This window comes from Oncorhynchus gorbuscha, linkage group LG06, assembly GCF_021184085.1.
Source record: "Oncorhynchus gorbuscha isolate QuinsamMale2020 ecotype Even-year linkage group LG06, OgorEven_v1.0, whole genome shotgun sequence".
Lineage (NCBI taxonomy): Eukaryota > Metazoa > Chordata > Actinopteri > Salmoniformes > Salmonidae > Oncorhynchus > Oncorhynchus gorbuscha.
The window spans coordinates 79,741,181-79,765,420 of record NC_060178.1 but is presented as its reverse complement, the minus strand read 5'-3'; the positions used below and the strand labels follow the sequence as shown (position 1 = coordinate 79,765,420).

At 44.5% G+C, this 24,240-nt stretch overlaps 1 protein-coding gene across 1 annotated transcript in view; it reads right to left on the bottom strand.

The window, feature by feature from the left end:
* Nucleotides 1-24,240, bottom strand: part of zgc:171482 (zinc finger protein) — a 196,593-nt gene that overhangs the window by 77,449 nt on the left and 94,904 nt on the right. The window contains exons 4-5 of the mRNA XM_046354205.1: nucleotides 9,666-9,823; nucleotides 1,238-1,308 (exon numbers count right to left, since the gene is read on the bottom strand). Of these exons, the coding sequence (XP_046210161.1) occupies nucleotides 1,238-1,308; nucleotides 9,666-9,823 (229 nt within the window). The remainder of the gene's footprint in view (nucleotides 1-1,237; nucleotides 1,309-9,665; nucleotides 9,824-24,240) is intronic.

Sequence of the window (24,240 nt, the reverse complement as noted above, 5' to 3'; positions counted from 1 at the left end):
ACTATTCTGGTGGTCCACACACACGCTACTCTCCTGAACAAAACTATCCTGTCTGTAGGAAAGCTAGCAGAGGTCATGAACCATGACTATGTCCATGTCCAATTGGTTCGATTGTTACTGGAGGATTTTCTCCGTGAAGTTAGCTCTTCTATGGACCACTTGGCCATGAATAGAATCCCCTCATATCTAGTGCCCCACTAAATGGTGCACAACATATTGACCTCAGCTACTTCAACCACGATAAGGTCATTACCCGGGTCAGTGCAGATTCACGGACTATACGACGTTCAGAACGAGATTGTAGAGGTAACTGGTTAATTAGTGGCTGTTGTAAATTCAATATTCTGATATTCTTTGAGTTTGGGAAATAGAAACTCAATAAAAACTAGTTTTCCCATGGTGCCCCAGGTTAATGAGTTAATAATTGCATGATTCAGTTAATCACATTAACTAATGCAATGTAACGGGATTCTTCCGTCGAAGGAGAGGAGGACCAAAATGCAGCGTCGTTGAAATTCATGTTTGTTTTTAATAAGAAAACTATACATGAATAAACTACAAAAACAACAAACGTGTAAACCCGAAACAGACACTGACACAGGAGACAATCACCCACAAAACCCAACACCAAACAGGCTACCAATCAGAGACAATAACTAACACCTGCATCTGATTGAGAACCATATCAGGCCAAACACAGAAACAGACAAACTGGACACACAACATAGAATGCCCACTCAGATCACACCCTGACCAAACAAAACAAAACATAGAAACATACAAAGCAAACCATGGTCAGGGTGTGACAGTACCCCCCCCCTCCCTCCGGCCGCAAAACCTGAACCTATTGCGGAGGGTCTGGGTGGGCATCTGTCCACGGTGGCGGCTCTGGTGCTGGACATGGTCCCCACTTCACCATAGTCTTAGTCCGCCCCATTGTCCGCTTCCGTGGCCTTTGTCCCGAGCTGCCAGAGCTTCCGCCCCTCTGTCCCGTGCTTCGAAATGAACCCACTGGACTGAGGGGCAGCTCGGGACAGAGGGGCAGCTCGGGACAGAGGGGCGGAAGCTCTGGCAGCTCGGGACAGAGGGGTGGAAGCTCTGGCAGCTCGGGACAGATGGGGCGGAAGCTCTGGTGCCTCTGGGCTGAGGGGCTCTGGCGCCTCAGACTCCGGCAGCGCCGGACAGGTGGGAGACTCCGGCAGCACTGGACAGGCGGGGGCAGCTGTAGGGATGAGACGGAGAGACAGCCTGGTGCGGGGGGCTGCCACCGGAGGGCTGGTGCGTGGAGGTGGTACCTGATAGACCGGACCGTGAAGGAGTACTGGAGATCTTGAGAGAAGGGCTGGCACCAACCGCCCTGGCTGGATCACCCTAGCCCGGCAGATGTGAGGAGCTGAGATGTAGCGTACCGGGCTAAGCACACATACTGGGGACACCGTGCGTTCCACCGCATAACACGGTGCCTGACCAGTACCACGCCCGCCACGTTTAGCACTGCTAGGCACACTGTAGCGCTGAGCTGGCACAGGACGTGCAAGGCTAGGGAGGTGCACAGGAGGCCTGGTGCGTGAGGCTGGCACCATCTTCACCAGCCGACTAGCATGCACCTCAGGACGAGTATGGAGAGCTGACCCAGGTGCCATCAAATCCCTATCACGCTCCGTCGGGCAAATTCCGTGCCTCATGCACCAACACAGCAACTGCCTCATAACTCTCTCCTCCAATTTCCCCATTAACTCCTTCACAGTCTCTGCTTCGCTCAACTCCAACACCGGCTCTGGTTCTGGTTTCCTCCTTGGCTCCTTACGATAAACAGGGGGAGTTGGCTCAGGTCTGACTCCTGACTCTGCCACACTCTCCCTGTGCCTCCCCTCAAGACATTTTTGGGGCTGACTCTCGGGCTTTCATCCACGCCGCCGTGCTCGTCTCTCCAACTCCATTCTCCTATAACCTTCCTCGCACTGCTCAAGCGAATCCCAGACGGGCTCCGGCACTCTCCCTGGGTCGACCACCTGTCTATCTCCTCCCAAGTCGTATATTCCATACTTCGCTGCTCCTGCTGCCGCTGCCTGTCACCACGCCGCTTGGTCCTGTTGTGGTGGGGGATTCTGTAACGGGATTCTTCCGTCGAAGGAGAGGAGGACCAAAATGCAGCGTGGTTGAATTTCATGTTTGTTTTTAATAAGAAAACTATACATGAATAAACTACAAAAACAACAAATGTGTAAACCCGAAACAGTCCCATGTGGCACAAACACTGACACAGGAGACAATCACCCACAAAACCCAACACTAAACAGGCTACCAATCAGAGACAATGACTAACACCTGCCTCTGATTGAGAACCATATCAGGCCAAACACAGAAACAGACAAACTGGACACAAAACATAGAATGCCCACTCAGATCACACCCTGACCAAACAAAACAGCAAACTATGGTCAGGGTGTGACAGCAACGTCACGACACTAGAAATAGACAGCAATTTTGGACATTTGGAAAGGACCTGAGAACGTTGATATATGCCTTCCTCGGCTCTCACAAAAACATTGAAATGTTTGCCCAGCATTCGTGATGCTTGGAACCGGTGTGCATAGTTCACAATGCTCTAGCAAGCTGGAAGAATACTTGATCATAGTTGATGGAAACAGTGCGTTATTTTAACTATTTTGTTTTAAGTCTTCCCCAGTCATAGCCCCAACCACTCGGAATTAATACCTAAATGTAACCCTTTGAGTTGTTTCTGTTTTAAACCTGCAACCACACACAATTAACCCTGTAACCACAAACAATTAACCCTGTAACCACACAAAATTAACCCTGTAACCACGCAGAATTAACCCTGTAACCACACACAATTAACCCTGTAACCACACAGAATTAACCCTGTAACCACACACAATTAACCCTGTAACCATGCAGAATTAACCCTGTAACCATGCAGAATTAACCCTGTAATCACACACAATTAACCCTGTAACCACACAGAATTAACCCTGTAACCACACACAATTAACCCTGTAACCATGCAGAATTAACCCTGTAACCACACACAATTGACCCTGTAACCACACAGAATTAACCCTGTAACCACACACAATTAACCCTGTAACCACACAGAATTAACCCTGTAACCACACACAATTAACCCTGTAACCATGCAGAATTGACCCTGTAACCACACAGAATTAACCCTGTAACCACACACAATTAACCCTGTAACCACGCAGAATCAACCCTGTAACCATGCAGAATTAACCCTGTAACCATGCAGAATTAACCCTGTAACCACGCAGAATCAACCCTGTAACCACACACAATTAACCCTGTAACCACGCAGAATCAACCCTGTAACCATGCAGAATTAACCCTGTAACCATGCAGAATTAACCCTGTAACCACGCAGAATCAACCCTGTAACCACACACAATTAACCCTGTAACCACGCAGAATTAACCCTGTAACCACGCAGAATCAACCCTGTAACCATGCAGAATTAACACCTGTAACCACACACAATTAACCCTGTAACCATGCAGAATTAACCCTGTAACCACACACAATTAACCCTGTAACCACGCAGAATTAACCCTGTAACCACGCAGAATCAACCCTGTAACCACGCAGAATTTTTGCGTCAAATATTTTTACATCTTACTGCATCTTACAAATTTTTACATCTTACTGCAGCTATAACCTTGTCTGTGTGTCTGAGTGGACTGAGGGAAAAGCTCTCCTCCCTGAGTGAAAGAGTGTGTGCGTGCTTACGTGTGTGTGCGCATGACAGAGAGATGTGTGTGAGAGGTGTGTGAGAGAGAGATATGTGCGTGTGGGAGAGAGAGATGTGTGTGTGTGAGAGAGGTATGTGTGAGAGAGATGTTTGTGTGTGAGTGAGAGATATGTGTGTGAGAGAGAGAGATATGTGTGAGAGAGAGATATGTGTGTGTGTGAGAGAGAGAGATATGTGTGTGTGAGAGAGAGATATGTGTGTGTGAGAGAGAAAGATATGTGTGTGTGAGAGAGAAGATGTGTGTGTGTTTGTGTAAGAGAGGTATGTGTGAGAGATATATGTGTGTGAGACAAAGATATGTGTGTGAGAGAGAAACATTGTGTGTGAGAGACAAAGATGTGTGTGAGAGAGAAGATGTGTTTGTGTGTGTGTGTGTGTGAGAGAGGTATGTGTGAGAGATATGTGTGTGTGAGACAAAGATATGTGTGTGAGAGAGAAACATTGTGTGTGAGAGACAAAGATATGTGTGTGAGAGAGATGTGTGTGTGTGAGAGAGGTATGTGTGAGAGAGCGATATATGTGTGTGTGTGAGAGAGAGATATGTGTGTGTGAAAGAGAGATATATGTGTGTGTGTGTGTGTGTGTGTGTGTGTGTGTGTGTGTGTGTGTGTGTGTGTGTGTGTGTGTGTGTGTGTGTGTGTGTGTGTGTGTGTGTGTGTGTGTGTGTGTGTGTGTGTGTGTGTGTGTGTGTGTGTGTATGTGCGTGCGTGTGTGCGTGTGTGCGTGCGTGTGTGTGTGAGAGAGGTATGTATGTGAGAGAGGTATGTGTGAGAGAGATGTGTGTGTGAGACAAAGATATGTGTGTGAGAGAGAACATTGTGTGAGAGACAAAGATATGTGTGTGAGAGAGAGAGATGTGTGTGTGAGAGAGAGGTATGTGTGAGAGAGATATGTGAGAGAGCTCCACCTTATCTCAGTTCACTGGTCACGATAACAACACCCACCCGTAGCACACGTTCCAGCAGGTATATCTCACTGATCATCCACAAAGCCAACAATCATTTGGCCACCTTTGCTTCCAGTTCTCTGCTGCCTTTGACTGGAACAAATTGCAAAAATCGCTGAATTTGGATACTTTTATTTCCCTCACCAACTGTAAACATCAACTATCTGAGCAGCTAACCGATCGCTGCAGCTGTACATAGTCCATCTGTAAATAGCCCACCCAATCTAACTACCTCATCTCCATACTGTTTTTATTTTATTTACTTTTCTGCTCTTTTGCACACCAGTATCTCTACTTGCACATCATCATCTGCTCATTTATCACTCCAATGTTAATCTGCTAAATTGTAATTATTCGTCCCTATGGCCTATTTATTGCCTACCTCCTAATGCCGTTTTGTCATACCTTGGCCATAGAGAGGCTTTTATTCTCTATTTTGGTTAGGCAAAGGGTGTGACTAGAGTGGGCATTCTAGTTTCTTTATTTATATGTTTTCTATTTCTTTGTTTTTGGCTGAGTGTGGTTCCCAATCAGAGGCAGCTGTCTATCGCTGTCTCTGATTGGGAATCATACTTAAGGCAGCCTTTTTCCCACCTGGGTTTTGTGGGTAGTTATTTTACTGTTTAGTGTCTGCACCTGACAGAACTGTTTCGTTTTTTCACTTTGTTATTTTGGTTTGAGTGTTTTTGAGTAATAAAGTATCATGAACACTTACCATGCTGCGTTCTGGTCCATGCCTTCCGACGAGAGACGTTCCAGAACTACCCACCACCAAAGGAACAAGCAGTGTGGCCAGGAGGAGCAGGGATCCTGGGCCCGGGAGAAGAGTGAGTGGAGGACCTCATTGAAATGGGAGGAGGTTATGGTAGGGGACAAGACCCTGACATGGAAACAGGCGGAAACAGCAAGGGAGGAACGGCGGAGATACCAGGAGTCGCCGCAATGAGACAAGCATGAGAAGCAGCCTCCTAATTATTTTGGGGTGGGGCACACGGGGAGAGTGGCAGAGTCGGGGTTCAGACCTGAGCCAACTCCTCGTGCTTACCGTGGGGAGCAAGTGACCGGTCAAGCACCATGCTATCCGGTTCTGCGCACCATGCCTTCAGTGCGCATTCACAGCCCGGTGTGCTCTGTGTAAGCTCCCCGCTGTGGCCGTGCTAGAGTGAGCATTCAGCCAGGTCGGATTGTGCAGGCTCAGCATTCCTGGCCTCTGGTGCATCTCTTCAGCCCAGGTTACCCTGCGCCAGCTCTACGCATGGTGTCCCCGGTTCGCCAGCTAAGCCCGGTGCGGCCTGTTCCAGCTCCCCACACTTGCCGGGCTAAGGGGGGTATCCAGCCAGGATGAGTTATGCCAGCTCTGCTGTCTATCGTTGTCTCTGATTGGGAATCATACTTAGGCAGCCTTTTTCCCACCTGTGTTTTATGGGTAGTTATTTTCTGCTTAGTGTCGGCACCTTTTCACTTCATTATTTTGGTTAGAGTGTTTTTGAGTAATAAAGTATCATGAACACTTACCACGCTGCGTTCTGGTTCATGCCTTCCGACGAGAGACTTTACACTTTTGCACACACTGTATATAGCCATTTTTTTTCCTACTGTGTCATTGACTTGTTTATTGTGATATTGGCTTGTTTATTGTTTACTCCATGTGTAACTCTGTGTTGTTGTCTGTGACACACTGCTTTGCTTTATCTTGGCCAGGTCGCAGTTGCAAATGAGAACTTGTTCTCAACTAGCCTACCTGGTTAAATAAAGGTGAAATAAAAATGTGTGTGTGTGAGAGAGAGATATGTGTGTGAGAGAAAGAGATGTGTATGTATGAGAGAGATATGTGTGTAAACAGAGATGTGTGTGTGAGTGTATGTGTGTGAGAGAGGTGTGTGTGTGTGTGTGTGAGACAGAGCTGTGAGAGTGAGAGATATGTGTGTGTGAGACAGAGTTGTGTGTGTGTGTGTGTGAGACAGAGCTGTGAGAGTGAGAGATATGTGTGTGTGTGTGTGTGAGAGAGAGATATGTGTGTGCGAGAGAGATATTTGTGTGTGTGAGACAGGGCTGTGTGTGTGTGAGAGATATGTGTGTGTGAGACAGAGTTGTGTGTGTGTGAGAGAGAGGTGTGTGAGACAGAGCTGTGTGTGTGAGAGATATGTGTGTGTGCTGAAGGTTACTTTTGATTCTAATCTCTCCTGATCTATCCTTCCATCCTCCTCCACTTTTCTTCTCTCTCTTTCATTCTTTCCTTCCTCCCAGGTCTGTCTGTCACAAAACCTTGGCAACTTCTCTGAAAGTGCCTTCAACAAACTGACACGTTGTGTGTGTGTGTGAGCTAATCGAACTGACATTCAAGAAGTAGATTTGTTAATTGGACCTGCTCTGTCATTTCTTGATTTCTTGATTAGATTTTTGGATTATTTGTATATTTGTATATTATTTGCGAGACATTCTACTACTAGAAATGTAAGCATTTCAATGCACCTATTATAACACCTGCAAATCTGTGAACGCGACCAATAAACTTTGACTTGATTTAGAACAATGCAATTTCAAAGTTAAACCCAAACTTGAATTTTAATCCAATACTATCTGCAGTGATCACTTCCTTTTCTATATATTTCTTTCTATTGTAAATGTATGCCACTTCCTAGACACTGGTTTGGCTGTGTGCTTCTCTTTCCCTACCCCTTACCTCTCTCTCTCTCTCTCTCTCTCTCTCTCTCTCTCTCTCTCTCTCTCTCTCTCTCGCTCTCTCTCTCTGTCTCTGTTTGTGTGTGTGAATGCATGTCTGTATGAGTGAGTGAGTGAGTGTGTAACACGCTGGTAATGATCTTGGTGGTTAACTGGGATTATGTTGGCGTGTTTGGAGTAAAGTGGAATCCAATAGAAACATTGATCAGTTCAGGATTGAGAGCTGGTTTCCAATAGGGGTTGTGGACAGGCCAAATGAACTGAGTGTCTGTAACGGTCGTCGTATGAAGAGGGTGTGGACCAAAGCGCAGCTTGGTAAGTGTTCATGTTATTTTTTATTTAAACTGAACACAAAACAAAATAACAAAGAGAATGAACGAAAACGAAACAGTCCTGTCAGGTGCAGAAACAAAACAGAAAACAACTACCCACAAATCATAGTGGAAAAAACAGGCTGCCTGTAATGAACTTCGTCTGCTGTTAGAAGAGAGGCAGACCGAAATGCAGCGTGTAGGTTACTCATGACTTTTAATGAAGAAAAATACGGTACATGAAATAACTGAAAATACGAAAACAACAAACGAGTGAAACTAATTACAGCCTATCTGGTGACTAACACAAAGACAGGTACAATCGCCCACGAAATACAACGCGCACTCAGGCTGCCTAAATACGGTTCCCAATCCGAGACAACGAGAATCAGCTGACTCCAATTAGGAATCGCCTCAGGCAGCCAAGCCTAACTAGACACACCCCTACTAATACACACTCCTAATTAATACAAACCCCAATACGAAATACAACATAAACCCATGTCACCTCTGGCCTACGCAAACATATAACAAAAACACAAGATACAATGACCAAGGCGTGACACTGCCTAAGTATGGTTCTCAATCAGCGACAATGATAAACACCTGCCTCTGATTGGGGGTGGGCATTCTATGTGTTGTTCTATGTTTTTGTATTTCTGTGGTTGGCCTGGTATGGCCAAACACAGAAATACAAAAACATAGAACAACACATAGAATGCCCACCCCAACTCACGCCCTGACCAAACGAAAATAGCGACATAAAAAAGGAACTAAGGTCAGGACGTGACAGTGTCTGGTGGGCGAGAGAGAGTGAGAAAGCGAGAGAGCGAAAGAGAGCGAAGGTGAAGGAGAGAGATAGGTTGTAGCTGAAATGCTGCCCAAGCTATTGGGTACTGAGATTGGACATGGCTGTTTCCCCATGGCATTACGGATTAAAGCTTTCCTCAGCCAATACACTGTATGTCATGCTATCGTCATCACACACACACACAATATTTAGCTGATGCACTGAATGGCCAGGCAAGTCAGTATTCAACGTACATCTGAGAACGTTGGGAGATGATGTGGAAACGGCCACTAGGGGCAACCAGGAAAACTACTACCTTCATGTAGGTTTTGGTTTTATTAGGGCATTGTGCATGAGGATGGTGGATGGGCGCAAGCATCTGCCTCTGATTCCAAAGGTTGTATGTTTGGAATCCAGCGATAGAAAGTCATTTTTTATATTTATATATAAAACGTAAACCCTAACCTTAACTAACCTTAAAAATTCTGAATTATTGTCTAAACCTAACCGTAAACACTTGCAGGCATATGTGAATGGCAAGGACAAACCTAAAGTATCCAAAGAACAGTGTACAATAGCACATTGTACCCTAAGGCACTCTGTTGTTCTGGCACATAGGTAGACAAATGGGTCAGTTCCATTAAATCTGTTGGCTGTGTCGGTTATGACCTTGGTCTGATGTGTGTTAAATGGAATGGATTGTGTTTCGTACGCATACAAATGGACACACAAACACGTATGCACACACACACCCACACCCACACACACACACGCACACACTCACTTCTACAAACAAACACACACAAACGCGTATGCACCCCCCCCCCCCCCCACACACACACACTGACTTCTACAAACAAACACACACAAACACATACACGCCCACACTTTGTTGAGTGATATATGAGTTGTTGTTTTACCACAAATGAAAAATAAACTGGGTGAATGTGTGTGTGTTACAGGGAGGAGGTCACTAAAAGATAAATGCACACATATACTGTATGTAAACAGATAAACAGTTCAATCAGTCTGTATGAGTGTGTGCGTTTGGGGGGAGGGGGGTGGTGTGGGGTGCACGCATGTGTGAGTGATTGAGTGTGCAAACGTATATGTGTATCTGTGTTACCTGTGGTGGTAGGGCTGTTGGTAGCAGTAGGTATGCTGGGTGTTTCTCCCAGTACCAGTCGTACTCTCTTAGCATGTGTCTTTCCCTGGTAGTGAGACTGGGCCACGATGGCCGACGTGAAGAACATATTACACAAAGTACAGCACTTATTCCTGTCCACCTCTGTCTCTGCACTGCCCTGAAGGGAGGACAGGAGAGAGGAACGGAGGGGTGGAGAATGAGGAGAGAGAGAGGGTAGGAGGAAGAAGGAGGGAGGAGAGGTAAGAGAGAAAAAACATGTCATACAAAGTATAGCAGTTATGCTGTTCACCTCTGGATATGTGGGGTCCCACATAAGAAAATACTTTAGTTTACTTTAGTATAAATAATGTCGTATCACTATAGTTAAAAAACGGTAGTGTTTTTGTTGACTGTAGTATACTGTAGTATTTACTATAGTGTTTTTGCAGATATTACTGTATTATACTGTAGTATTTACTGTAGTGCTTTTGCAGACATAACTGTGGTATTGTTTTATTATCTTTAAAATAAAAGTGTGAGGGATCGAGGGGAGGAGAGAGAGAGAGAGAGAGAGAGAGAGAGAGAGAGAGAGAGAGAGAGAGAAAGAAAGAACATATTACGAAAAGTATAGAACGTATTCCTGTCCACCTCTGCTGAACTGTTTTATGGAGAGGAGAGAAGAGGGGAATGGAGTGGAGGAGAGGGATGATGAGGATCTGTTGGCACAGTTTTCCTCCTCCCTCTCTCTCACTCTTCTTTCTCTTTTTCTCTCCCTTTCTCTATTTCTCCCTCACTCTTTATAATAATAATAATAAATCACAACACTCCTTCTCTTTCGCGCATGTGTCAAATTGAGTGCAGTGATAGAAATATGTCTTTGGTGTTGTGTGTGTGTGTTTGTATGTCTGTGTGGGTGCATGTGTCTGGCGCTGTGTCAGTGTGTGTTAACGTCACATGAAGGATCTGCGAGTTTGGAACACCTCTACCTTCCAGGGCTCTTTTCTCTCTCCCCTTTCTCTCTTATTTTTGTATTTTCTTTTTCTGTCTTTGTCTGTATTTCCTCTCTGTGGAAGGGTTAGCTAACAATGTCACGAAACCAATTTGCATGCTTCAATGGGGCAGAAGTCAGTGTGTTATTGTGACAATGACAAGAAACTGCCACGTGGAGAATCGTAAGTGACTCGTTTCAACTAGTTTCATCTTGTTCTTGATACCATGTCTTGTTTATATATTTTTTGTTGTTGTTGTAATTTTAACCCCTTTTTTCTCCCCAACTTCGTGATTTTTGCGATCTCATCGCTCATCGCTGCAACTCCCATACGGGCTCGAGAGAGGCGAACGTCGAGTTATACGTCCTTCCGAAACATCAAACCTCACTTCTTAAAACCCGCTCGCTTAATCTGGAAGCCAGCTGCACCAATGTGTCGGATGTAACACCGTTCAACTGATTACCAAAGTCAGCCTGTAGGGGGCCGGGACGCCATAAGTAGTCGCTAGAGCGTAATCAGCCAAGTGACCTGAAATCAGTCTAAAGCACCTCAAGACAAAGGCCTCCCGAGTGGTCTAATGCACTGCATCACTACAGCCTGGGGTTCAATCCCAGGTGCTATCATAACCAGCCAAACCTTCCCCTATCCCGGACGACGTTGGGCCAATTGTGCACCGCCCTATGGGACTCCTGGTAAAGGCCTGTTGTGACAACACCTGCGATCTAACCCCAGGCTGTAATGACACCGCAACACTGCGATGCAGTGCCTTAGACCGCTGTGCCACTCGGGAGGCCCTTGTCTTGAGGTGTTTTGACTGATTTCAGGTAAATGCTAATATGGCAACAATTCGCTAGCTAGCTAACCAACTGTAACGATGTATTTGAGAGATAACAAGTGCTCATTATGCAAATGTATTTATGTTTTCAATAAACATTGGGGACAAAATATTGTTTTTATGTTGTCATCAATCTAAGTCAAACCCATCTGTTTTTCCTCATAGTTCCTCATTGCACTCTCCGGTTTTGTTGCCAAACAACCAAGGACTCATCTAGTGGGTAAATGGGCTCAATCTCTGTCACTGTTCCTCTGTTTTTTAAATCTTCATATCTTTTGTCTACATGTTGAAAATGGTTCTCTCAATATTTCTCTCACTACTTTCAAGGAGGTGAAATGGGTTATCTCAGTCCATCTCCTCACACACACACACACACACCCCCCTCACCATCCCTTCATTCCTATTCTCATCTTCCCCTGTGTCGTCTCCTGCTGCGATCGTGTTAGAGTTAACCCCTCAATGAACCAGATATCAACCTCCCTCTATCTCAGTCCCCTTCTCTCTCTCATCCCTCTATCTCTGTCCCCTTCTCTCTCGCATCCCTCTATCTCTCTGTCCCCTTCTCTCTCTCATCCCTCTACCTCTGTCCCCTTCTCTCTTGCATCCCTCTATCTCTCTGTCCCCTTCTCTCTTAATCTCCCTCGATCTCTGTCCCCTTCTCTCTCGCATCCCTCTATCTTTCTGTCCCCTTCTCTCTCTCATCCCTCTATCTCTGTCCCCTTCTCTCTCGCATCCCTCTATCTCTCTGTCCCCTTCTCTCTTAATCTCCCTCGATCTCAGTTCCCTTCTCTGTCATCCTCCCTCTATCTCAGTCCCCTTCTCTCTCTCATCCCTCTATCTCTGTCCCCTTCTCTCTCGCATCCCTCTATCTCTCTGTCCCCTTCTCTCTTAATTTCCCTCTATCTCTGTCATCCTCCCTCTATCGCAGTCCCCTTCTCTCTCTCATCCCTCTATCTCTGTCCCCTTCTCTCTCATCCCTCTATCTCTGTCCCCTTCTCTCTCATCATCCCTCTATCTCTCTGTCCATTTCTCTCTCATCCTCCCTCTATCAATTCAATTCAATTCAAGGGGGTTTATTGGCATGGGAAACATGTGTTAACATTGCCCAAGTAAGTGAGGTAGATATTATACAAAAGTGAAATAAACAATAAAAATTAACAGTAAACATTACACAATAAAACAATAAAGACATTACAAATGTCATATTATATATATATATATATATATATATATATATATATATATATATATATATATATATATATATATATATATATATATATATATATATATATATATATACAGTGTTGTAACTGTAACGGCGTTCGTCTGTTGAAGGAAGAGAGTCGGACCGAAATGCAGCGTAGTGGTTACAGCGTAGTGGTTACTCATGACTTTAATGAAGGCAAATGGAACGATACATGAAATAACTCATAAATACAAAAACAACAAACGGAACGTGAAACCTATTACAGCCTATCTGGTGAACACTACACAGAGACAGGAACAAACACCCACAAAATACAAAGCGAAAGTCAGGCTGCCTAAATACGGTTCCCAATCAGAGACAACGCGAAGCACCTGACTCCAATTGAGAATCGCCTCAGGCAGGCAAGCCTATACAACACCCCTAATCAGCCGCAATCCCAAATACTACAAACCCCAATACGAAAAACAACATATAAACCCATGTCACACCCTGGCCTACCCAAACATATAACAAAACACAAAATACAATGACCAAGGCGTGACAGTAACAATGTACAAATAGTTAAAGTACATAAGGGAAAATAAATAAGGATAAATATGGGTTGTATTTACATTGGTGTTTGTTCTTCACTGGTTGCACCTTTCTTGTGGCAACAGGTCACAAATCTTGCTGCTGTGATGGCACACTGTGGAACTTCACCCAGTAGATATGGGAGTTTATCAAAATTGGATTTGTTTTCGAATTCTTTGTGGATCTGTGTAATCTGAGGAAAATATGTATCTCTAATATGGTCATACATTTGGTAGGTTAGGAAGTGCAGCTCAGTTTCCACCTCATTTTGTGGGCAGTGTGCACATAGCCTGTCTTCTTTTGAGAGCCAGGTCTGCCTTTCTCAATAGCAAGGCTTTGCTCACTGAGTCTGTACATAGTCAAAGCTTTCCTTAAGTTTGGGTCAGTCACAGTGGACAGGTATTCTGCCACTGTGTACTCTCTGTTTAGGGCCAAATAGCATTCTAGTTTGCTGTTTTTTTGTTAATTCTTTCCAATGTGTCAAGTAAATATCTTTTTGTTTTCTCATGATTTGGTTGGGTCTAATTGTGCTGCTGTCCTGGGGCTCTGTGGGGTGTGTTTGTGTTTGTGAACAGAGCCCCAGGACCAGCCTGCTTAGGGGACTCTTCTCCAGGTTCATCTCTCTGTAGGTGATGGCTTTGTTATGGAAGGTTTGGGAATCGCTTCCTTTTAGGTGGTTGTAGAATTTAACAGCTCCTTTCTAGATTTTGATCAGTAGTGGGTATCGGCCTAATTCTGCTCTGCATGCATTATTTGGTGTTCTACGTTGAACACAGATATTTTTGCAGAATTCTGTATGCAGTCTCAATTTGGTGTTTGTCCCATTTTGTGAAGTCTTGGTTGGTGAGCGGACCCCAGACCTCACAACCGTAAAGGGCAATGGGCTCTATGACTGATTCAAGTATTCTTAGCCAGATCCTAATTGGTATGTTGAAATGTATGTTCCTTTTGATGGCATAGAATGGCCTCCTTGCCTTGTCTCTGTAACGGCTTTCTTCCGTCGAAGGAGAGTCGGACCAAAATGCATCGTGGTTAGTTTGATACATCTTTAATAATGAAAACACGAACAAACAAAAACAACAAACGGAACGTGAAAACCTATACAGCCTATCTGGTGAACACTAACACAGAGACAGGAACAATCACCCACGACAATCTCAAAGAATATGGCTGCCTAAATATGGTTCCCAATCAGAGACAACGAAAATCACCTGACTCTGATTGAGAACCGCCTCAGGCAGCCATAGACTATGCTAGACACCCCATAAACACCCCATGACAAAAACGCACCCATGTCACACCCTGGCCTGACCAAATAAATGAAGACAAACATACATACTTCGACCAGGGCATGACAGTCTCTCAGATCATTCACAGCTTTGTGGAAGTTACCTGTGGCACTGATGTTTAGGCCAAGGTATGTACAGTTTTTTGTTTGCTCTAGGGCAACAGTGTCGAGATGGAATTTGTATTTGTGGTCCTGGCGACTGGACCTTTTTTAGAACACCATTATTTTGGTCTTACTGAGATTTACTGTCAGGGCCCAGGTCTGACAGAATCTGAATCTATCTCTGTCCCCTTCTCTCTCTCATCCCTCTATCTCTGTCCCCTTCTCTCTCTCATCCCTCTATCTCTCTCTCATCCCTCTATCTCTCTGTCCCCTTCTCTCTTAATCTCCCTCTATCTCTGTCCCCTTCTCTCTCATCCTCCCTCTATCTGTCCCCTTCTCTCTCATCATCCCTCTATCTCTCTGTCCCTTTCTCTCTCATCCTCCCTCTATCTCTGTCCCCTTCTCTCTCATCCTCCCTCTCTCTGTCCCCTTCTCTCTCATCCTCCCTCTATCTCTGTCCCCTTCTCTCTCATCATCCCTCTATCTCTGTATCTTAACCTGTCTTAGCATTTCTCCTTTCATGTCCCTCTCTTATCTTCCTTCCCTGTATGTGTCCTACAGAGTGATACCTCCTACGATACCTCCGAGTATTAATATGCTCATAACTATTTTTATTTGCATGTGTATGTCTCCTTCATATCCTCCACGAATAGTGTCGAAACAAAACAGACTCTGTAGACGTGGCCGAATACCCATACTAGCGTACTACATACTTAAACTGCATACTATGTACTTACTATTGCATACTACTTTGCACGTACCGCTTAGTAAGTATGTAGTATGCCACAGCCACAACGGCTCCTGACTGGCTGAGTAAATTCAACAAACATGCATCGCAATAACAACCCTGATAATAGCTCAATTCCAATTACATGCATTTTTCTAAACTCTGAATAGGAATGGAATTATAGCCTTACTCAGGCTGGTTATAGGCAGATTATCACATTCGACCTATACCATAGACCATATAGCTCATCTATCCTCATGGCTTGGTTTTTGCTCTGACATGCACTGTCAACTGTGGGATCGTATATAGACAAGTGTGTTCCTTTCCAGATGGACTCAAATGAAGTTATGGAAACATGTATATTTGATGAAAATATATTTGTGGCCTTACTGCTATTAGCCCATACAAACACATTGAATAACAGATTCACTACATGGAACAACATGTTCTGTTGTATGGGCAACGTGTTCTGTTGTATGGGCAACGTGTTCTGTTGTATGGGCAACGTGTTCTGTTGTATGGGCAACGTGTTCTGTTGTATGGGCAACGTGTTCTGTTGTATGGGCAACGTGTTCTGAAGTGTCTTTTTTGCTACATGTACTTAACCCCTTATTTTTGGCACTAAACAGTCTCCATATATACATCCATGAATTTTTTCAACTGGTACGGGGGGACATTCAGAAGAGTCTTGTGAGGCCTGTGGGCGTCCTAGAGCAAAACAACCGACATGTACATGTATGTGAGAGTCTGCCACAGAGGAGTCATATAAATGTGTAGCTCAAACTGTTCGGACGCTATAGACAGAAGTTGGCAGAACAGATGTACCGACTTCAGACGAGTCCCAAGACTCGTCTGAAGGGGGGGGTCGTGGGGGCCGTAGAGCAAAACGGAGAACACCATTGTGTTCGTGAGAGTCTCATCTTTCAATAGAGGTTTTGTAGGCCAAACCTTTCGGACGCTATAGACGATTTTGTTAGGAGACCGATTTTTGGGATGTCCCATGGTCTGACAAACACTGCTTTAGCTCTGTCACCTTTCACTGCAGATGCAGAAGTGCGACATTGGCAGATGCCGTGGATTGACATGCATCCAATGCAAAATAACCTTATATCTTCTAGCTTAAACTGACTGATTTTTATGGGGATTTGTTTATCATGCCAATTAAGATTCCAGCAGGGGCGACTTTAGTTTTTTTTAAGTAGGCTAATTTGGTTATTTGAAGAGAACTAGGGCCAACTATATCACTCGCAACCCAACTCTTCCAACGCATTGTGGAAAAGTGTGCATTGAATTCTACTAGATGACCTGAAATTACTATAACATCCTGGCATTTACACCATACAACATTTTGGAAAATTCACATATTATAAAACGTTCTATTTAAGCATGCTGAGAATGCATAATCCGCAATTGTGTTGTTTTGCGTAATTGGTTAATTTTGTTAACATAGCCCAATATCTGATTATCAGCTGTTTTCAAAGCTGAAATAAGTATGACATACGGGCATACTCAATTTTCGAAATGTCACATACTATAAAACTTTAGTTCTGTATTCCTGCTTCCTCTCCTCTAAAGGTGCCCCCTCTTCAGGGGTTTCTCCTGTCTCTTAGCTTCCCTCTCTTTTGATACGTCAATGATACGTGACATTTTATAACAAATAGTTGAGAGCGGAAGAAAGGAAGACAACTGTGAATTTGTTTATTTGGGGTTGTTTATCTATTTGTGATTCATTTATTTGCGATTGTTGCAACTATTGTAACATCGATTGTAATAACTATGATATGATAGAGGATCTTGATTTTAACCTTATAAATCATACACACACACACACAGATTGTACTTTGGAGAGGAGCGGAACACAAAAATAAACAAGAGAATGGAAACCTGTCACTCAGTGTTGTGGTTCATTTGGGATTGAAGTCTTGTTAGGAAAAGTTTGTGACAATGAGGTATGTGTGTGTGTGTGTGTGTGTGTGTGTGTGTGTGTGTGTGTGTGTGTGTGTGTGTGTGTGTGTGTGTGTGTGTGTGTGTGTGTGTGTGTGTGTGTGTGTGTGTGTGTGTGTGTGTGTGTATAGTATGTATGTATGTGTGTGAGTGTGGGTACATGTGTTTATGTGTCATTTGTTTGACATCTGAACAACTGACAGCTCATTATTGTCATCCATGAAAGAATCTATTGACTGACCCGTGTTGGCCACTGAATGGCTGAATGCTCGAGGCGCGGGGGGGTTGGAGTTGTCAACAAAGCAGCATGACAGAAATATGATGCCAAGTTTTCAAACTACACATGTTGTTCATATAAAAAATGTAATGGTCACTGCTGCACATTCTGCCACTGTTTTGCAACAAAGCTTCGCTTAGGGCCCCCAAGAGGTTAGGGCCGGCTCTGAATGCATGCCTGGGTAAAAATAATAATTATGCCTTTCGTGACTGACACTCGTATTTTACCCCCCCCCCTTACTACCTCTGACTTTGCTGATAGCTACTTTGTGGGAAAATGTAGTAGTTACTCTGACTGTGACATGTGGTTGTCTCACCTAGCTATCTTAAGATGAATGCACTAATTGTAAGTCGCGCTGTATAACAGTTTCTGCTAAATGACTGAACATTTTTTCAAAAAAAATGGGGTGAATGTGGGTACGCAGACCCGTGAACTACTGCAGCCCTTCATAAGTTCAGATTTTTTGTGGCCTCCAACCCCATCAAAGTTACCCACCCCTGGATTAGATTTGACTATTTAGAACGAGCTGCCAGCTCATGAACGAACAAGTGCACCAGGGAGAACTCAATAAGCATGCAGACGCAATAAGTAAAAACACATTATCTAACTGGGGATAATGTCACATAGCATGATGCGCTAACCAGTTAACTTTCATTCTGAAATAACTTAATGTTTCCAAATTAGTCAGATATTATATAGTTGAGATAGACTTGAAATCACCATGGGAGCTAACTAGCTAGCATACTACCAGCTAGCTATAGCTAGATAGGTGCTTATCAAAAGTAGATAACTGGTAATTTTACCCCAAAATTGAACAAACCATTTCTCAATATTTCCAATTTTTCTGTAGCTGGTTAATTAATTTGATCATGCTTTGTGATACACCTGGTTTTATGCTGTTTTAGTCCACACAACATGTCGCCGTGTCAGCTACAGTAGAACATGATGAACACCATGGGGAAAACAATAAAATTGGCCAGCCAGAGCTTTTTTGTCCTACCAGATCCACGATGAAAAGTTTCAACCTAGTGTATTCATCTGTCCTTCGACACTCGTTGGGTGTAGATGTCCGGTTTATCAGGTCCCAGGCTCCCATGACTGTTATGATTATTCATTTACAAGTTAATTGCCATTTGCTTTTTGCTTTTGCGCAATCTATACCTGATAGAGCAGCTCTAGTCTCACATTCTGTAGCTCAGTTGGTAGAGCATGGCGCTTGTAACGCCAGGGTAGTGGGTTCGATCCCCGGGACCACCCATACGTAGAATGTATGCACACATGACTGTAAGTCGCTTTGGATAAAAGCGTCTGCTAAATGGCATATATTATTATTATTATTATTATAAGTAATCCTCGGGAGGGAGACTAGAACAAACCCAAAACTTCTGACTGTATGGACGGACATATGAGCACCCCATGACGGTCCATTAACTTTATGCTGTAAAAATTTTGTGATTTCATTGGTGCAGTTCCCCCTCACGGAAAATAGCTGGCAAAACAATTCTCACGGCCTATGCACACGTGAAGCTTCTAATGCTGGCAGAGCCAAGCTTGTAACAGCTTTTTTAATATTTTTTATTTTACAATATATTTTTGTAACATTTATACATCTACCAGATATTTATGGACATTTACAACATAATCCTTGAATTATATAATATATACATTACCGTTCAAAAGACACTTAGAAATATCCTTGTTTTTTGAAAGAAAAGCACATTTTTTGTCCATTCAAATAACATCAAATTGATCCAAAATACAGTGTAGACATTGTTAATGTTGTAAATGACTATTGTAGCTGGAAACGGCAGATTTTTTATGGAATATCTACATAGGTGTACAGAAATCCATTATGCTTCAGGAAGCATCCTCAGATTACCTCAACAAATTGACAACTAGAATGCCAAAGGTCTGCAAGGCTGTAATTGCAGCAAATGGAGGATTCTTTGACGAAAGCAAAGTTTGAAGGACACAATTATTATTTAAATCAAAAATCACTCTTTATAACCTTGTCAACGTCTTGACTATATTTCCCGTTGCAACTCATTTCATGTATGATTTCATGGAAAACAAGGACATTTCAAAATGACCCCAACTTTTGAACTGTAGTGTATATATATTTTTTAAATAAATGCTGCCCCTATCGCCCTAATGTACGGGCCGCCACTGTTACTGACACTAGGACTGGTTTTACTCAAATCTCTCTCTCTCATCTGGTGAGACTCATTTACATGTGACCTATTTGTATCTGTGCACAGACAGACAGTGTGATGTCTGTGTCTGTATGTGTATGTGTGCGTAGCCACACCCTACCCCAACAATAGACTTCTAATTAAGCATGTTTATTTCTCTCATCTCCCTCTCTCCTATCATTTCTCCCATTCTTTGTTCATATGAGTGAGAAAACGCCTCTAATTATACACACAAAGAAGCAGAGGGAAACAGACAAAAATACACTTTCAAAAAGTGCATATTTAAAAAAGAGAAAAAAATAAATATATACTAAACACAAATGTAAACGCAACATGTAAAGTGTTGGTCCCATGGTTCATGAGCTGAAATAAAAGATCGCAGAAATGTTCCATACGCACAAAAAGCACATTTGTGATTAATGTTGTGCACACATTAGTTTACTCTACATCCCTGACAGCGACCATTTCACCTATGCCAAGATAATAAACCACCTGACAGGTGTGGTGTCATGTCCACTCCCACTCCGGAGCTCGACGTCACCAGTCTACTAACCACTGGTCCTGGCAACCCATCTTTACACACACATGGCAACCATCATTACGCACACCTGGGTCTAATCATCAGTCACACCTGTACTTCAGTACTCCTTTTGTTTACCAATCTTTTGTTATCAATCAGCAAGTAGTATTGTTTCTGTTTCCATGTCAGGTGCTTCTCTTGTTTTGAATCGTTCCATGTTCGTTGTTATTAAACTCACTAACTGCACCTGCTTTCTGGCTCCCTGCATCTACATTACAGAATACTTCCTCAACAGTGAGGACTGCACAACGCATCACCGGGGGCAAACTACCTGCCCTCCAGGACACCTACACCACCCGTTGTTACAGGAAGGCCATAAAGATCATCAAGGACATCAACCACCCGAACCACTGCCTGTTCACCCCGCTATCATCCAGAAGGCGAGGTCAGTACAGGTGCATCAAAGCTGGGACCGAGAGACTGAAAAACAGCTTCTATCTCAAGGCCATCAGACTGTTAAATAGCCACCACTAACATTGAGTGGCTGCTGCCAACACACTGTCATTGACACTGACCCAACTCCAGCCATTTTAATAATGGGAATTGATGGAAATGATGTAAATATATATATATATATATATATATATATCACTAGCCACTTTAAACAATGCTACCTTATATAATGTTACTTACCCTACATTATTCATCTCATATGCATATGTATATACTGTACTCTACAACATCGACTGCATCCTTATGTAACACATGTATCACTAGCCACTTTAACTATGCCACTTTGTTTACTTTGTCTACACACTCATCTCATATGTATATACTGTACTCGATACCATCTACTGTATGCTGCTCTGTACCATCACTCATTCATATATCCTTATGTACATGTTCCTTATCCCCTTACACTGTGTATAAGACAGTAGTTTTTTTTGGAATTGTTAGTTAGATTACTTGTTGGTTATCACTGCATTGTCGGAACTAGAAGCACAAGCATTTCGCTACACTCGCATTAACATCTGCTAACCATGTGTATGTGACAAATAAAATTAGATTTGATTTGATTTGACAAACGGAAACAAAAGCAGTTAATCAAGACATCTCCCAGCTGGCTCATTTGGGAACGACTATGAGAGAGAATAAAGTAGGCGGCACACGTCAAACGTCTGATGTATAACTCTATGTCCGGATGACGCGTACATGCCCAAATATGGGCATCCGGTCAGGACATCCTGGCGGGAAGGTGTCACGTGGTTATGCCCATATAAGTGCATTCTGTTCCTGTTGTCAGGTGTTAGAGTGTGTGTTAATTTATGTCAATATTCCATCTATTCCTTTGAAGTTGTCATGATGATTGATGTGGTTGAACTGGGGGGGGTGTGTTTGAACTTTTTAAAGAGGATGGCCCCACACCCCCCTATGTTATTGCCCTTAGGGTTGTTGTCTATGAAGCAGGAATATCCGGGGAGGGATTGTGTTGGCGGCAGATGCATTATAAATAAGTCCCAGAACACTATACAAGATTTAAAAAATAAACATGGATTTTGTGATGAGTGGCAAAGCAGTGATGACTGTAACAACGGAAGCAGGACCGCGGCTGAAAGAGAAAGGGCCAAGTATAAAGCAACAATATACGATGTGCCAACAAGAACCCAGATACCGCCCGCAACTATCAGTGCCACTGGGTCAGTTGCAGGAAGAGGTACTGAGCTTGAGAACATCTGTAAGTGAGGTGATCCAAGCCATTGACAACCAGCTATCAAAGCAAGATGACTTGCAAAACAAAAAGACCATACAAACGCTCCACACCGCGTGGCCGCGGCCACCCTAATCTGGTGGTCCCAGCGCGCACGACCCACGTGGAGTTCCAGGTCTCCGGTAGCCTCTGGAACTGCCAATCTGCGGTCAACAAGGCAGAGTTCATCTCAGCCTATGCCTCCCTCCAGTCCCTCGACTTCTTGGCACTGACGGAAACATGGATCACCACAGACAACACTGCTACTCCTACTGCTCTCTCTTCGTCCGCCCACGTGTTCTCGCACACCCCGAGAGCTTCTGGTCAGCGGGGTGGTGGCACCGGGATCCTCATCTCTCCCAAGTGGTCATTCTCTCTTTCTCCCCTTACCCATCTGTCTATCGCCTCCTTTGAATTCCATGCTGTCACAGTTACCAGCCCTTTCAAGCTTAACATCCTTATCATTTATCGCCCTCCAGGTTCCCTCGGAGAGTTCATCAATGAGCTTGATGCCTTGATAAGCTCCTTTCCTGAGGACGGCTCACCTCTCACAGTTCTGGGCGACTTTAACCTCCCCACGTCTACCTTTGACTCTTTCCTCTCTGCCTCCTTCTTTCCACTCCTCTCCTCTTTTGACCTCACCCTCTCACCTTCCCCCCTACTCACAAGGCAGGCAATACGCTCGACCTCATCTTTACTAGATGCTGTTCTTCCACTAACCTCACTGCAACTCCCCTCCAAGTCTCCGACCACTGCCTTGTATCCTTTTCCCTCTCGCTCTCATCCAACACCTCCCACACTGCCCCTACTCGGATGGTATCGCGCCGTCCCAACCTTCGCTCTCTCTCCCCCCGCTACTCTCTCCTCTTCCATCCTATCATCTCTTCCCTCCGCTCAAACCTTCTCCAACCTATCTCCTGATTCTGCCTCCTCAACCCTCCTCTCCTCCCTCTCTGCATCCTTTGACTCTCTATGTCCCCTATCCTCCAGGCCGGCTCGGTCCTCCCCTCCCGCTCCGTGGCTCGATGACTCATTGCGAGCTCACAGAACAGGGCTCCGGGCAGCCGAGGGGAAATGGAGGAAAACTCGCCTCCCTGCGGACCTGGCATCCTTTCACTCCCTCCTCTCTACATTTTCCTCCTCTGTCTCTGCTGCTAAAGCCACTTTCTACCACGCTAAATTCCAAGCATCTGCCTCTAACCCTAGGAAGCTCTTTGCCACCTTCTCCTCCCTCCTGAATCCTCCCCCCCCCCTCCTCCCTCTCTGCAGATGACTTCGTCAACCATTTTGAAAAGAAGGTCGACGACATCCGATCCTCGTTTGCTAAGTCAAACGACACCGCTGGTTCTGCTCACACTGCCCTACCCTGTGCTCTGACCTCTTTCTCCCCTCTCTCTACAGATGAAATCTTGCGTCTTGTGACGGCCGGCCGCCCAACAACCTGCCCGCTTGACCCTATCCCCTCCTCTCTTCTCCAGACCATTTCCGGAGACCTTCTCCCTTACCTCACCTCGCTCATCAACTCATCCCTGACCGCTGGCTACGTCCCTTCCGTCTTCAAGAGAGCGAGAGTTGCACCCCTTCTGAAAAAACCTACACTCGATCCCTCCGATGTCAACAATTACAGACCAGTATCCCTTCTTTCTTTTCTCTCCAAAACTCTTGAACGTGCCGTCCTTGGCCAGCTCTCCCGCTATCTCTCTCTGAATGACCTTCTTGATCCAAATCAGTCAGGTTTCAAGACTAGTCATTCAACTGAGACTGCTCTCCTCTGTATCACGGAGGCGCTCCGCACTGCTAAAGCTAACTCTCTCTCCTCTGCTCTCATCCTTCTAGATCTATCGGCTGCCTTCGATACTGTGAACCATCAGATCCTCCTCTCCACCCTCTCCGAGTTGGGCATCTCCGGCGCGGCCCACGCTTGGATTGCGTCCTACCTGACAGGTCGCTCCTACCAGGTGGCGTGGCGAGAATCTGTCTCCTCACCACGCGCTCTCACCACTGGTGTCCCCCAGGGCTCTGTTCTAGGCCCTCTCCTATTCTCGCTATACACCAAGTCACTTGGCTCTGTCATAACCTCACATGGTCTCTCCTATCATTGCTATGCAGACGACACACAACTAATCTTCTCCTTTCCCCCTTCTGATGACCAGGTGGCGAATCGCATCTCTGCATGTCTGGCAGACATATCAGT